At 58.9% G+C, this 11236-nt stretch overlaps 1 protein-coding gene across 2 annotated transcripts in view; it reads left to right on the forward strand.

Moving 5' to 3' along the window:
- Positions 1–10855, forward strand: part of SGSM2 (small G protein signaling modulator 2) — a 36460-nt gene extending 25605 nt beyond the window's left edge. For both annotated transcript variants that reach the window (XM_045984704.1, XM_045984705.1), the window contains 12 exons: positions 2262–2412; positions 3199–3263; positions 3352–3497; positions 3989–4117; positions 4341–4523; positions 6467–6853; positions 7103–7227; positions 7657–7739; positions 7953–8062; positions 8496–8592; positions 9075–9242; positions 9418–10855. In XM_045984704.1, the coding sequence (XP_045840660.1) occupies positions 2262–2412; positions 3199–3263; positions 3352–3497; positions 3989–4117; positions 4341–4523; positions 6467–6853; positions 7103–7227; positions 7657–7739; positions 7953–8062; positions 8496–8592; positions 9075–9242; positions 9418–9506 (1733 nt within the window). In that variant the 3' untranslated portion in view covers positions 9507–10855. The remainder of the gene's footprint in view (positions 1–2261; positions 2413–3198; positions 3264–3351; positions 3498–3988; positions 4118–4340; positions 4524–6466; positions 6854–7102; positions 7228–7656; positions 7740–7952; positions 8063–8495; positions 8593–9074; positions 9243–9417) is intronic.
- Positions 10856–11236: the final 381 nt, after the last annotated feature.

Genomic DNA, 11236 nt, shown 5'->3' on the forward strand with positions numbered 1-11236 from the left:
GAGAAGCCTCTGTGTCCATGGAGCCCAGAGGCCTCAGGCCTTGTCTGGGCTTCCTCTTGGGGGAACTCGGGAACCAGACCAACCCAGTATGCAGGCCCTGGGCCCTCAGTACTTGGGGAGAGGAGAGGAGGCAGGAGAGGAGAATTGGCAGGTGGTTGGGGTTGTGATGGGAGCCCCTACCCCCGCCCCAGTCCGTAATGACAACACTGTCGAGTCCGTTCTACTAGCCGTTGCTTTTCAGGCCTGCCACATGCTTGACTTGTGCATGTGAATCAAGGGGCGGGTGTCCAGACTCTCCTCCCCCTCCCCCCACCTCTCCTCCTTCTCCTGCTACCTCCCCACAGAGCAGAGATGCTGTTCACTCTAATTCTGCTCCAGGCCAGGCACCTTTCACTCGGAGTCTTAGGGGCTGTGGGGTTCAACCATCCTGATCGTTTTTGCTTCAAACTTTCCTCATGTTCAGAGGAGAGAGTCAGAGTCAAAGCTGGCCCAGCAGATCCCTCTTCCCCCGCCCCCCCATGTCCAGCCTGCTGCCCCTCACCCAGTCACTCCAGAGCTCCAGCTGTCTGCACTGGGTTAATTCAGAGATGCAGTGTTCAATGCTGGCTGGTTCAGCTCCTTCCTGGAGAATTAAGGTGAAGAGCATTGACCCAGGAGTCTTGCCTTGGTTGGGCCCTACTTTTGGGGCATGAGCTCGTTTCCCTACGTGCCCACCGTTCATCCTCTGCACCTGTGGCGCCCCCGCCCCCACCCCCGCCTGCCCGCCTGTTGCCTGCTGCCTGCCTGGCTGGGCCTCTTCCCACCCTCCCTCTCATGACTGGCCTTTCTCTTGCCTGTTGCAAGGGCAGGAGCCCAGCCCACCGAACCTGCATTTGTCCCCTCCCTCTTCTTCCCAGTTTTGGGCATGGCTTGCAACTCCTCACTCCCAGAGCCGCAGCCCTTTCCACACTGAGTATGTTCCCTTAATTTGCCTCCTGGTGGAGCTGAAGGGCTAGGTAGCTACAAAAATCCCAGCTGAGGGTCTGAGAAGAGAGCCTCAGGCCAAGACAGGGCGTCTCCTGTCTTGGAGATGGGGGGCTTGGCTCCACCCTCCCCCACCAAGGCTCACTCTGACAAAAATCGGGCCTAGGTCTGCTCCAGACTCCTAGCAGGCCAGGGCCCAGGCTGTGATTCATATGAAAAAGTGTTGCTTGAAAAAAGTTTCTTTGTACTTTGACGTACAGCTGTCTTTCCTCCTTCTGCCCTCTTCTGTGCTCTCCCGTTCTCTCCTGGCGTCATCTCCTGGTCCTTACGCTTTCTGCCCTCACTTTGCTTCGTCTTTGTGACTCACAGAGTCCCCTGTGGGCAGTGTTCTGCCCCGCTTGGGCCCTAGGGACTCTCAAGGGTCTTGAGTTCGGACTCAGACTAACTGGGCTGACTGAAAGGCTCCATCTGCTGGTGGCATAGTTGTGTCCAGGGAGCCATCTTCTGAGGCTGCACTGGGCACGTTCTGGGTGGTGGAACTAGGTGCCCAGCCACCGCCCCACTATGGCGCGGCAGCGCTGGGACTTTTGCCCTTCCTGCCAGCTCACCTGTGTGCGTGGAGGAGGCCGCCATGCTCAATGCAGTCTGGCTGGGCGAGGGCGGAGAACTCGGGGAGAGCCCGTGTGAGTTGGCAGAAGGGCACCTGGCTGGGTGGGGGAGCACTGCTCCTCCTTAACTGTGACAGGTTCTAGAACCCTCAGGGGTAAGGTCTGGGGACTGGGACGAGTGGCTCCGGGATCCTCAGGAGCTCTGATCAGTGGAGACTCCTGATGTGGAAATGTTCCAAGGCTTGCCGCATTCCTGGCACCTTCCTGCCCAGCTCAGAGTTTGTCCAGGATGACCAGGCTGAATCATCGAGGGCAAAGCCAGCTGGCAGCGTTTTAAAGAGCTTAGGCTTTCTCTCTCTCTCTCTTTTTTTTTGCTCCTCCCTCTAGAAAAACAAGTATTTATTCCATCGCCAATAGCAAGATGGAGAGAACAGACACAAGTATCCACAACTCAGACCAAGTATTTTATCGCATGCAGAAAGACTAGGCAGAGGGTGGGAAACATCAGGCGCCCTCTCTATCCACCATTTCCATCTCCGGGCTCTGGACCAGGCAGGCGCCACCTTGGTGGTTTTCTACCAATGGGTGACTTCATGCTGCAGCTCTGGGCACAGAGGTGGGCATGCTATAGGGTGCTAGTGGGAAGGGAGGCCCGCCAGGCCCTGACCATGGCCCCCTTCCTGTCCTCAGATGCTGGCGACATGATCGAAATGCAGGGCTTCGGGCCCAGCCTGCCAGCCTGGCACCTGGAGTCCCTGTGCAGCCAGGGCTCCTGTCTCTTCTGCTCCACCCGCAGCTCCCCATATGCCACTCCCAGCCACCGCAGCTGTGTCCCCGACCGGTGAGTGGGCCCTGTGGCTGGGTCTGCCCGTGCGCATTCTGTCCTCAGTGGCTGTGTCACTTGTCTGACAGGGTGGCCTCAGGCCGGACAGAACTGGGTTCAATTTCCCTTCTGCTACCTATGTGCCTTTGACGCGTTACTGAGTCCCTGTGAGCCTCTACATCTCTGAGCCTCCGTTTCCTCGTCTGTAAAATGGGAGTAATAGCACCTCCTTCCTAAGGTACTTGTGAGGACCGAATGAGGTGTGTGACTCAGTGCCCAGAGCCGTGCCCCACACATAGTAGGTACTCAGCATGCAGGCGCGCTCCTTCCCAGTGTGGACAGGGACTCTGCCATCAGGCTGTGCTTCTGAGGGCACACACCAGATATCTGGGCGCTGCCAGGTGCCGGGTAGATGGATGGCATTTGCGTGAGGGCCACACGCCAGCCCCTGATGCTTTCACAGGCTGTTCTCTTCTACCTGTTAACTTCCTTTTTCGCCTGTGACTCCTCGTGACCCTGAGATGGTTCTCTGTTTTCACCTGAGAAAACCAAGATTCACTAATATGAAGTGAAGTTCGTTGCCCAAAATCTCTTGGGTGGTTGGGAGCAAGGCTAAGTCCCCAGCAGCTCCGTGTAGGGTGACTGACAGACCCAGGAAGGCCACAGACGTGCCACTGGGCAGCTGGTCCTACTCCTCACACCACCCGAGCACCTTACCTGCCCCTAGGCCAGAATGTCCTCTCTCAACCTCCTCCCACCAGAGGGGCCGGATCCCCTCCCCTCTGAGCCAGGTTATTTCCACAGGTTGCCCCTCAGGCTGCTGTGTGAGAGCATGAAGAGGCAGATCGTGTCCCGGGCCTTCTATGGCTGTGAGTGTAGGGTGAGGTGGGGCCGAGAGCAGGGAGAGCTGGGGGAGGCACCATTGTCACGGGTCCTGGCTACCCCTGCCCCCCACAGGGCTGGCCTACTGCCGCCACCTGTCCACGGTACGGACCCACCTGTCAGCGCTGGTGCATCACAACATCATCCCTCCCACCCGGCCCCCGGGGGCCTCAGGGGGCCTCACCAAGGATGTGTGGAGCAAATATCAGAAGGACGAAAAGGTGCACACTGAGGAGGCTGGGTCAAGGGGCTGGGGGTGGGGGGCAGGCAAAAGCGGCAGCGAGTATGGGGCAGGCTGCCCCGGGAGCAGCTCTCATCGACCGGATGGGCATTCAAGTCAAATGTAGTAGAGGTCGGGACTGAGAGCCTTGGGGTGGCCCAGGTCATGGTGGACTCTCAGACGGCTGGGTCTGTGGGCTTCTGTGGGGACGGGGTGGACAGGTCCTAGTCTGCTTCACATTATTCTGAAACCTCGGGCAAATCTCTGTTGCCTGTCCTGGAAGGAAAGGAGGTTGAACTGGATCTCATCCAGCTGGGATCTGGGGCAGGGAGGACATGCCCACCCCAAAGCAGGGCTGGCCTGGGCTTCAGTGGCGTGACAGTATCACTGTCCCCAGCCCCAGCCCCCCATGGGAGGAGTGGAGGCAGGGTCATCCCACGGGGCTGTAGTGACCACGGGGGCTCTGCGATCTTTCCTTCCCGGGTCCCTCAGAACTACAAGGAGCTGGAGCTGCTCCGGCAGGTTTACTACGGGGGCGTGGAGCACGAGATCCGTAAGGACGTCTGGCCCTTTCTGCTTGGCCACTACAAGTTTGGCATGAGCAAGAAAGAGATGGAGCAGGTAAGGGGACCCCACTCCCATGGGGTAGAGAGATGGGGAGCTGGGCCAAGGGGCCCCAGAGAGGGGCCTCTCAAGCCTTGGCCCCTTCCCAGCTGGAAAGAAATATGGCAGAGGAAGGTGTTAGCAGAGCAGCCCCGCTGTCTTCACTGCTAGGCCCAATCCTGGTCTCCAGCTGTCCTGGGGCGCTCCCCCCCGCCCATGGCCGTGGTGTGCTCTGGGACAGGTGGACTCAGCTGTGGCAGCAAGGTACAAGCGGGTGCTGGCCGAGTGGAAGGCTTGCGAGGCGGCGGTGAGGCAGCGGGAGCGGGAGGCCCAGCCAGCCACACTCACCAAGTTCTCCTCGGGCAGCAGCATCGACAGCCACGTTCAGCGCCTCATCCACCGAGATTCCACCATCAGCAATGACGTGAGCCTGACGGGACCTGGGGGAGCTGGGGGCAGGGGCCGCTGGCGTTCTATAGGATTAAGGCGGAGTCCTGAGCACCAGCCTGAACTCTAGGAGTCACTGGGAGAATGGCTTAATGTGTCTGTGTCTCATTTTCTTCTGCTGAAAAGCCGGCTGACGGTCCCCCTGCCGCCCACTTCTCTGAGTGTCGCAGGAATAAAATGAGATAGTGCACTGTGTTCGTTTTAATGGACAAACGGGGAAAGAAGCTTGGGTCAGGATTTAGGGAGGTCTTCCCTCCTTGTAGAGAGATCTTTCAAAGCTAGAAACAGGTACCCAGGGTTGGAGACCCAGGTCCATGGCCAGTGAGATGAGCAACTCCTTTTCTCTGGGGCTTGGTGTCCCCCTCTTAGCTCTGCTGTCCTCTGACCGTGGAGGTTTCACCAAGAGCTGTTGATCAGAGACCAGGACAGAGGGCTCCCATCGGCATCTACTGGGAAGACTATCCCCCAGCCCCACCACCCACCACCCACCATGGTGTCCTCTGTTCCCTATAGAACTGATGGTGCAAAGCTAGTTCAGAACTTACGTAGTTCTCCTGGCCTCACCCTGGCCTTTAGATGAACAGCGAGTTCCACACTACGGCTGCTGGGCCAAGCCAGAAACGATAAGAAGTTCCTATTCTTTGACTAACTTATGCTTTTTCCCTTTAAAATTGTCTCTCTAGATAATGTCTGTTCTTGTTACTTTACTAAATCCTTGCACTAACAGAGAACTGAAGCTGGAACAAGACTTAAAGAAATATAACCACTAAGAGAATTCTTTGCACTCCTCTCCATGTGCCTTATTCTTATTCCCCTATTCGTGAGCATGCTCTCTCTCTCCGCCTTTGGGTTCTGTGCCGTCCTGGGTCTGTACTGGTGCCCCCGCTGCTTAGCCCACAAGCAGCAGTAGCTTTCCTTGCTGGCACTGACGCGAGGCTCTGTGCAGCCTTTCCTGATTCTAACCCAATGCCTTATGCTTGCTGCCAGAGTGAAAACTCTTTTCAGCGTCCCTTTCCCTACATAGTCCAAATAGAAAATCTGTATACATATAGTCTGTACATGGCTCTCTTCTTTTTCGTAGGACTTGTCCACAGGGGCAGACTGTTACAAATCTAGAACAGGTTATCTTCCACTTCTTTTTTTTTTTTTTTTTTTAAGATTTTATTTATTTATTTGACAGAGAGAGATCACAAGTAGGCAGAGAGGCAAGCAGAGAGAGTGAGAGGGAAGCAGGCTCCCTGCCGAGCAGAGAGCCCGATGTGGGACTCGATCCCAGGACCCTGAGATCATGACCTGAGCCGAAGGCAGTGGCCTAAACCACTGAGCCACCCAGGCGCCCCTATCTTCCACTTCTTAAAGCCCCCCTCCTAAGTTTGTGTGAAGCTCCTGTAACCGATTAGGCTAGAGAAGATTCCTGTCTTGTTCTGCTAAATGTCCGATTCTGAACATAGGAAGAACCTGTTTTCCTCACACCTCCGGCCTGCCGCCCGCTGGGCTGCCCCAGCAGCCACCCCAAGGCTGGGGGCAGCCTTCATTCGCACGCAGCTCTCCTTGTGACTTTGGTGTTTGGAGATCTACATGTGGCTCATGTTGGCCATCCAGTGTCTGAGCCTCCAGTTCCCCTTCCCTGCGGCCACGACAGGAAGTCCTGGCATATGCTTCCCGCCTTTTCTCAGGCCCCAGAGAGAGGCCCAGGAAGGGGACTGGATAGGGCTAAATATGGTGTCTTTCCGCTTGCCTGGAGCCTGATCGCTCTCCAGCTGGTTGCCTGGGTCAGAAGGGGAGGCTGGGCAAGCCGGGTGGAGGCGTATTGTGGAGGCCAGGACGAGGCCTGGTTCAGACCCCAGGAAGGAGACCGCACGCTGAGAGAAGGGGCTGGAGTAGGGGTATGAGCCCCACCATCTCTTCACCCCCAACCAGGTGTTTCTCTCTGTGGATGACCTGGAGCCCCCACAGCCTCCAGGCACTGAAGATTGCAGACCGGAGCCCGCACAGGAGCTAGAAGCAGGGCCTCCGGGCACCGCCGTGGTGGGACAGCAGCAGTCTGTGGAGTTTGACTCTCCGGACTCAGGACTGCCATCCTCTCGCAATTACTCCGTGGCCTCGGGCATCCAGTCGAGCATAGACGAGACGCAGAGCGTGGGCTTCGAAGAGGAGGATGGCGGTGGGGAGGAAGACTCCAGCAGGCTGCGCCCAGCAGCCGGTGCTTTCCCGGAGCCCCCAGATCCCAGCCAGCAGAAGGCCTCTCGGGCTAGCGAGCCAGAGGCAGGGGAGGAGCTGGCGGCCGCGTGTGCTGCTGCCTACACTGTATGTGGACGTTCCCTGGGCACTGCTCGCAGCCAGCCCCAGAGGCCCTCCTGACCCTGACCCCGAGGCTTGGGGACAGGGGCTGGTGGGTGGCAGGTGGGGCGCCCTGACCGCCCCGTAGGGGGCACTAAGCCCATCCCTCGGCATCCCTGGAGGGCTCTGTCCTCAGAGTCCCGGGGTTTCTGCGTTCCGCTATCTAGGGGTCCCTGCCAGCCCCCACTCACTCCTGAGGGCCCCCCGCTCTTTCAGATAGAATTACTGGATACTATGGCCTTAAATCTGCACCGCATTGACAAGGATGTGCAGCGCTGTGACCGCAATTACTGGTACTTCACGCCCCCCAACCTGGAGAGGCTCAGAGACGTCATGTGCAGGTGCTACGGGGCGGGGCGTGTCAGGGTGGGGAGGGGAAGAAGGCTAGGTCTGGCAGGTGCCCTGCTCCTTTCCCTTGCGCTGAGTCATGCTTGGTGCTCTCTGCCTGGAACGCGTTCCCTGCCGTGCTCCCCGCTCCACCCCTTTCTTTGTCTGAGGTCTGTCAATTTGCAGCTTCAGCCAGACTCCTCCAGGAAACCTAGCTGATTGCCCCCTAACTGCCCCAGCCAGTTCACCATCTCTTCCCCTGAGCCCCCGAGGGCCTCAAGGACAGAAACCGTGGGCTCTTGATCATGGTCGACCCAGTGTTTCAGGGTCGTGGAAAGACCAACTTCTGAGTAGCAGGCTGCTCTAGGGATCAGCTCCCCAGGGACCCCCACAGGGTAGAGGACAGCACACCCCCAACGGTGACCATACCCCTGGCTTTTCAGCTACGTGTGGGAGCATCTGGACGTGGGCTATGTGCAGGGAATGTGTGACCTGCTTGCACCGCTCCTGGTCGTCCTGGACAATGGTGAGGGACCGAGCTGGGGTGGGGGGTGGGTAGAGCACACTCCCAGTGCTGTTGGGATTGGGCTGATGGCAGCTGGAGAGAGGAAAGGAAGACCGCTAGGTCTGGCAGGGCGGGGGTGTAAGCCAGCCCTGTCCTCTGGGCCACAGGACACCCCCTGTGAAGTGAGGCATGGGGGTCCCCTGTCTTGCCAGCCTCATTCCCATCTCCCCTCAGATCAGCTGGCCTATAGCTGTTTCAGCCACCACATGAAGCGGATGAGCCAGAACTTCCCCAATGGGGGTGCCATGGACACCCACTTTGCCAACATGCGCTCCCTCATCCAGGTGAGGTCAGCAGCTGCCCGTGGGCTGGGTACCAGGCACCGCTGGGCTCATCTGTCCCCCACAGAGAGGCCAGGGAGCATTCCCAACGTGCCCTTTCCACATAAGCTCAGTATCTTTCATTCGAGAACCATTGTTTCAACATTACAAATTGAGGGGCAATGTCAGCATGTGAACGCGGCACTCCTGAAAGTTCTGGTGAGAGGTGTGGTTGACAGTGAATTGAACACCCAGAAAGTGGTACAGTTCCACGAGGAGCACCTCCCTGAGAGCCGGCTGGGGCAGCAGAGCGCAGCCTCCACCCCAGGAGACCCGAGGGACTCTCCCTGGGCAGCGCGCTTCTGGTGGCAGCTGGAGGGACCTGGTGGGGAGCGGTGGCCGCCCCCAGAGAGGCGGTGGCGGCTCAGAGCTGCTCCCTTTTCTTTACTTTTGCAAGATCCTGGACTCGGAGCTGTTTGAGCTGATGCACCAGAATGGAGACTACACCCACTTTTACTTCTGTTACCGCTGGTTCTTGCTGGATTTTAAGAGAGGTAAGAGGTGTGGGTGGGATGGTGGGGCTGGGCTCAGGGCGGTGGGAGACCCTCTCCCCCAGAGTCAGTGGCTGCTAACCCTCCCTGCACTTCGGAACCACCTGGGGCCTCGGCCTCGCCTGGCCCCAGCCTGAGGAAGCCTGGCTGCCTGGACATCCACAGTCTTAAAAGCTCCTTCGGTGCTTCCAAAGTGCTGCCAGCAGTCACCCTCAGCCAGCGGTTCTGGGGACTGTTTTCCAGCCAAGTCTTCTCAAGCAGCAAGGCCCGTCCAAGTAGAGCTGCTCCGGGTGACAAGTACCCAAGAAGTCCATCCCTGAGGAGAAGGGCCAGGCGTGACCTCAGGCCTGGAACCCTCCTCTTGGACTAGGTTCTGTGTAGTGGGGAGACACCCAGGACTTGGTCCCTGGAGCTCTGTCTCCACCTTTGGCTCCATTTGAGCCCTTGGGGAGCCAGGCTCAGCCTTAGCCTCCGACTGTCCTTAGAGCTGCTCTACGAGGATGTGTTTGCTGTGTGGGAGGTGATCTGGGCAGCCCGGCACATCTCGTCAGAGCACTTTGTCCTGTTCATCGCCCTGGCCCTGGTGGAGGCCTACCGCGAGATCGTCCGCGACAACAATATGGACTTCACGGACGTCATCAGGTTCTTCAATGGTAGGAGCTGCCCCAGCCATCCTGTGGGGGCGCGGGGGCCCCCACTCCTGGGCTGGGCAGGGCTGGAAGGGCTCCCGTCCCTGGAAGCAGGTGGAACAGCAGGGTGGGTGGCCACAGGGCTCCTCCTAGACGCCTGTCCCTGCCCCGGCAACCTGCAGCTGTGTGTGTCCTCCAGAACGGGCCGAGCATCACGACGCCCAGGAGATCCTGCAGATTGCCCGGGAGCTCGTCCACAAAGTGCAGATGCTCATAGAGAACAAGTAATGGCTGCAGACGGGAAGCGGCGGCCGACTATAGCCCGGGCTCTGGGCCCAAGCACGGGGCGGGGAGTGGGGCAGCGGCGCTGAGACTGCCGGACCCCCAGCGGCCCCGCCTGCCCACTCGCTTTCCTAACAAAGTGATTGTGAGCCCGGGATCTGACTTCCGTGCTAGCCTTGCGGGGTCGCGAGACAGGGGGCTGGATGCTCTCACAGCCTCTCCTAGCTCAGCCTGAGGCCCTGTGGAGTCAACAGGGCTGTAGTCGCCTGCCTCCCCGCCCTTGCCCAACCCCGCATGGGTCATGTGGGCAAACGGATTCTGTGCTGAATCTCTTCTTTGAGTCCCTTGGCAGGCGACGTGCATGTGCCCACCCCAGCCCCAGTGCAGGCTGCCAGCTCGGGCCTGGGTCCCGGTGCAGGAGTCCAAAGATGTGGGTGGGAGCCGTCCTCCACAGCTGCCCTGCCACCACCTCTGGCCGCCCGAGGTGACCCCATGTCCTGCCCCGGCCCCACGGGGTGCCCGCGTGCACCTGCACGGTTTCACTCGCACCCCCTGGCTCTTGCTTTATGCGTTAGTTGTTTCCCTGACAACAGTGTAAGTGACACTTTCGCCAGCCGGATGATCTAGAATGCAGGGGGAGCACTTCCCTCTGGAGAGGAATTCCAGGGTGACTCTTGAGGGAGGAAATCCTCTCATAGCCTCCTCTCAGGAACAGGCCCTGGAGCTTCGGGGCAGCCTATCGCCAATCTCAGGCATGAGTCCCTGGGTCTGGGGGAAGGGGAGGATGTCTGGATCTCCCGTTTATCCCTGGTGAGAAGCAAGGCCAGCTCTGCCTGCCCCAATGCTTCTCAGGGTGCAGAGACGCCTAGAGACCCGGGAACCCCCTTGGAGGAGCCTCACTCGCAGGGGTGCTAGGAGGGGCCTGGCTCCTTGGCACACTGCTTGCTCTGCCACCCCCACTTCCCCTCCACCCCTAAACACGTGAGGCTAAGGCTTTGCCTTGGGGCCAGGAGGCCACTCTGCCACAGGCGTGAGGGCCTGTCCGGCAGTCACTTCGTTCTGGAGACTTCCTGCATCTGAGGAACAGGGAAAGGGCCCCGTGGCCTCTGCCTCCAGCACAGTCTCCCCAGCCCATTCCTGTCCTGGGCACTGCATAGCCCATCTGGGGACCAGCTGCCCCACTGCCTACCCCTGTTGTCTGTGAGTCCTTGGCTGCCACCAAGCATGGTGGCCCTTGTGTGCCTGCCTTAGTAACTCAGTGGTTTTGTGAGAAGCAGAGTGTTCATGTTTTTGTTTTTCCTTGGAAACTATACTCTTCAGTGTTAACAGACCAATAAACATAGCATTTGGCAATGCCTGAGCCTCTGGGGGCTGCATGGGGGCTGGCGCTGGGTAGTGAGTGTTGGCACTCCCTATCCCCCCCGGCTGGGCTTCTGGGACCAGAGGGAATTCTACAGCCACAGCGATAGGTCTCCTGGCCCTCCAACACTGGAAGCCCTGCCCGCACAGAGCTGCTAAATGGAGGCACCTGGATTCCTACTCAGGCCCCTCTGGCAGGCTCCAGCTGGGGGAGTTTCTGCCTATCCTTAAGATCCAGTGACAGCCCTCAGAGGACACTGGGTTAGCACTGCCAGAGGCCGAGGCTTCAACTTTGTCCGTGCCAGACAGTGGGACACTAACCCTAACTATAGACGTTCCCTAGAGTCAAGGGACGCCTCTCCCTGTAGCTACCAGCA

This window comes from Meles meles, chromosome 18 (assembly GCF_922984935.1).
Source record: "Meles meles chromosome 18, mMelMel3.1 paternal haplotype, whole genome shotgun sequence".
Classification (NCBI taxonomy): Eukaryota; Metazoa; Chordata; class Mammalia; order Carnivora; family Mustelidae; genus Meles; species Meles meles.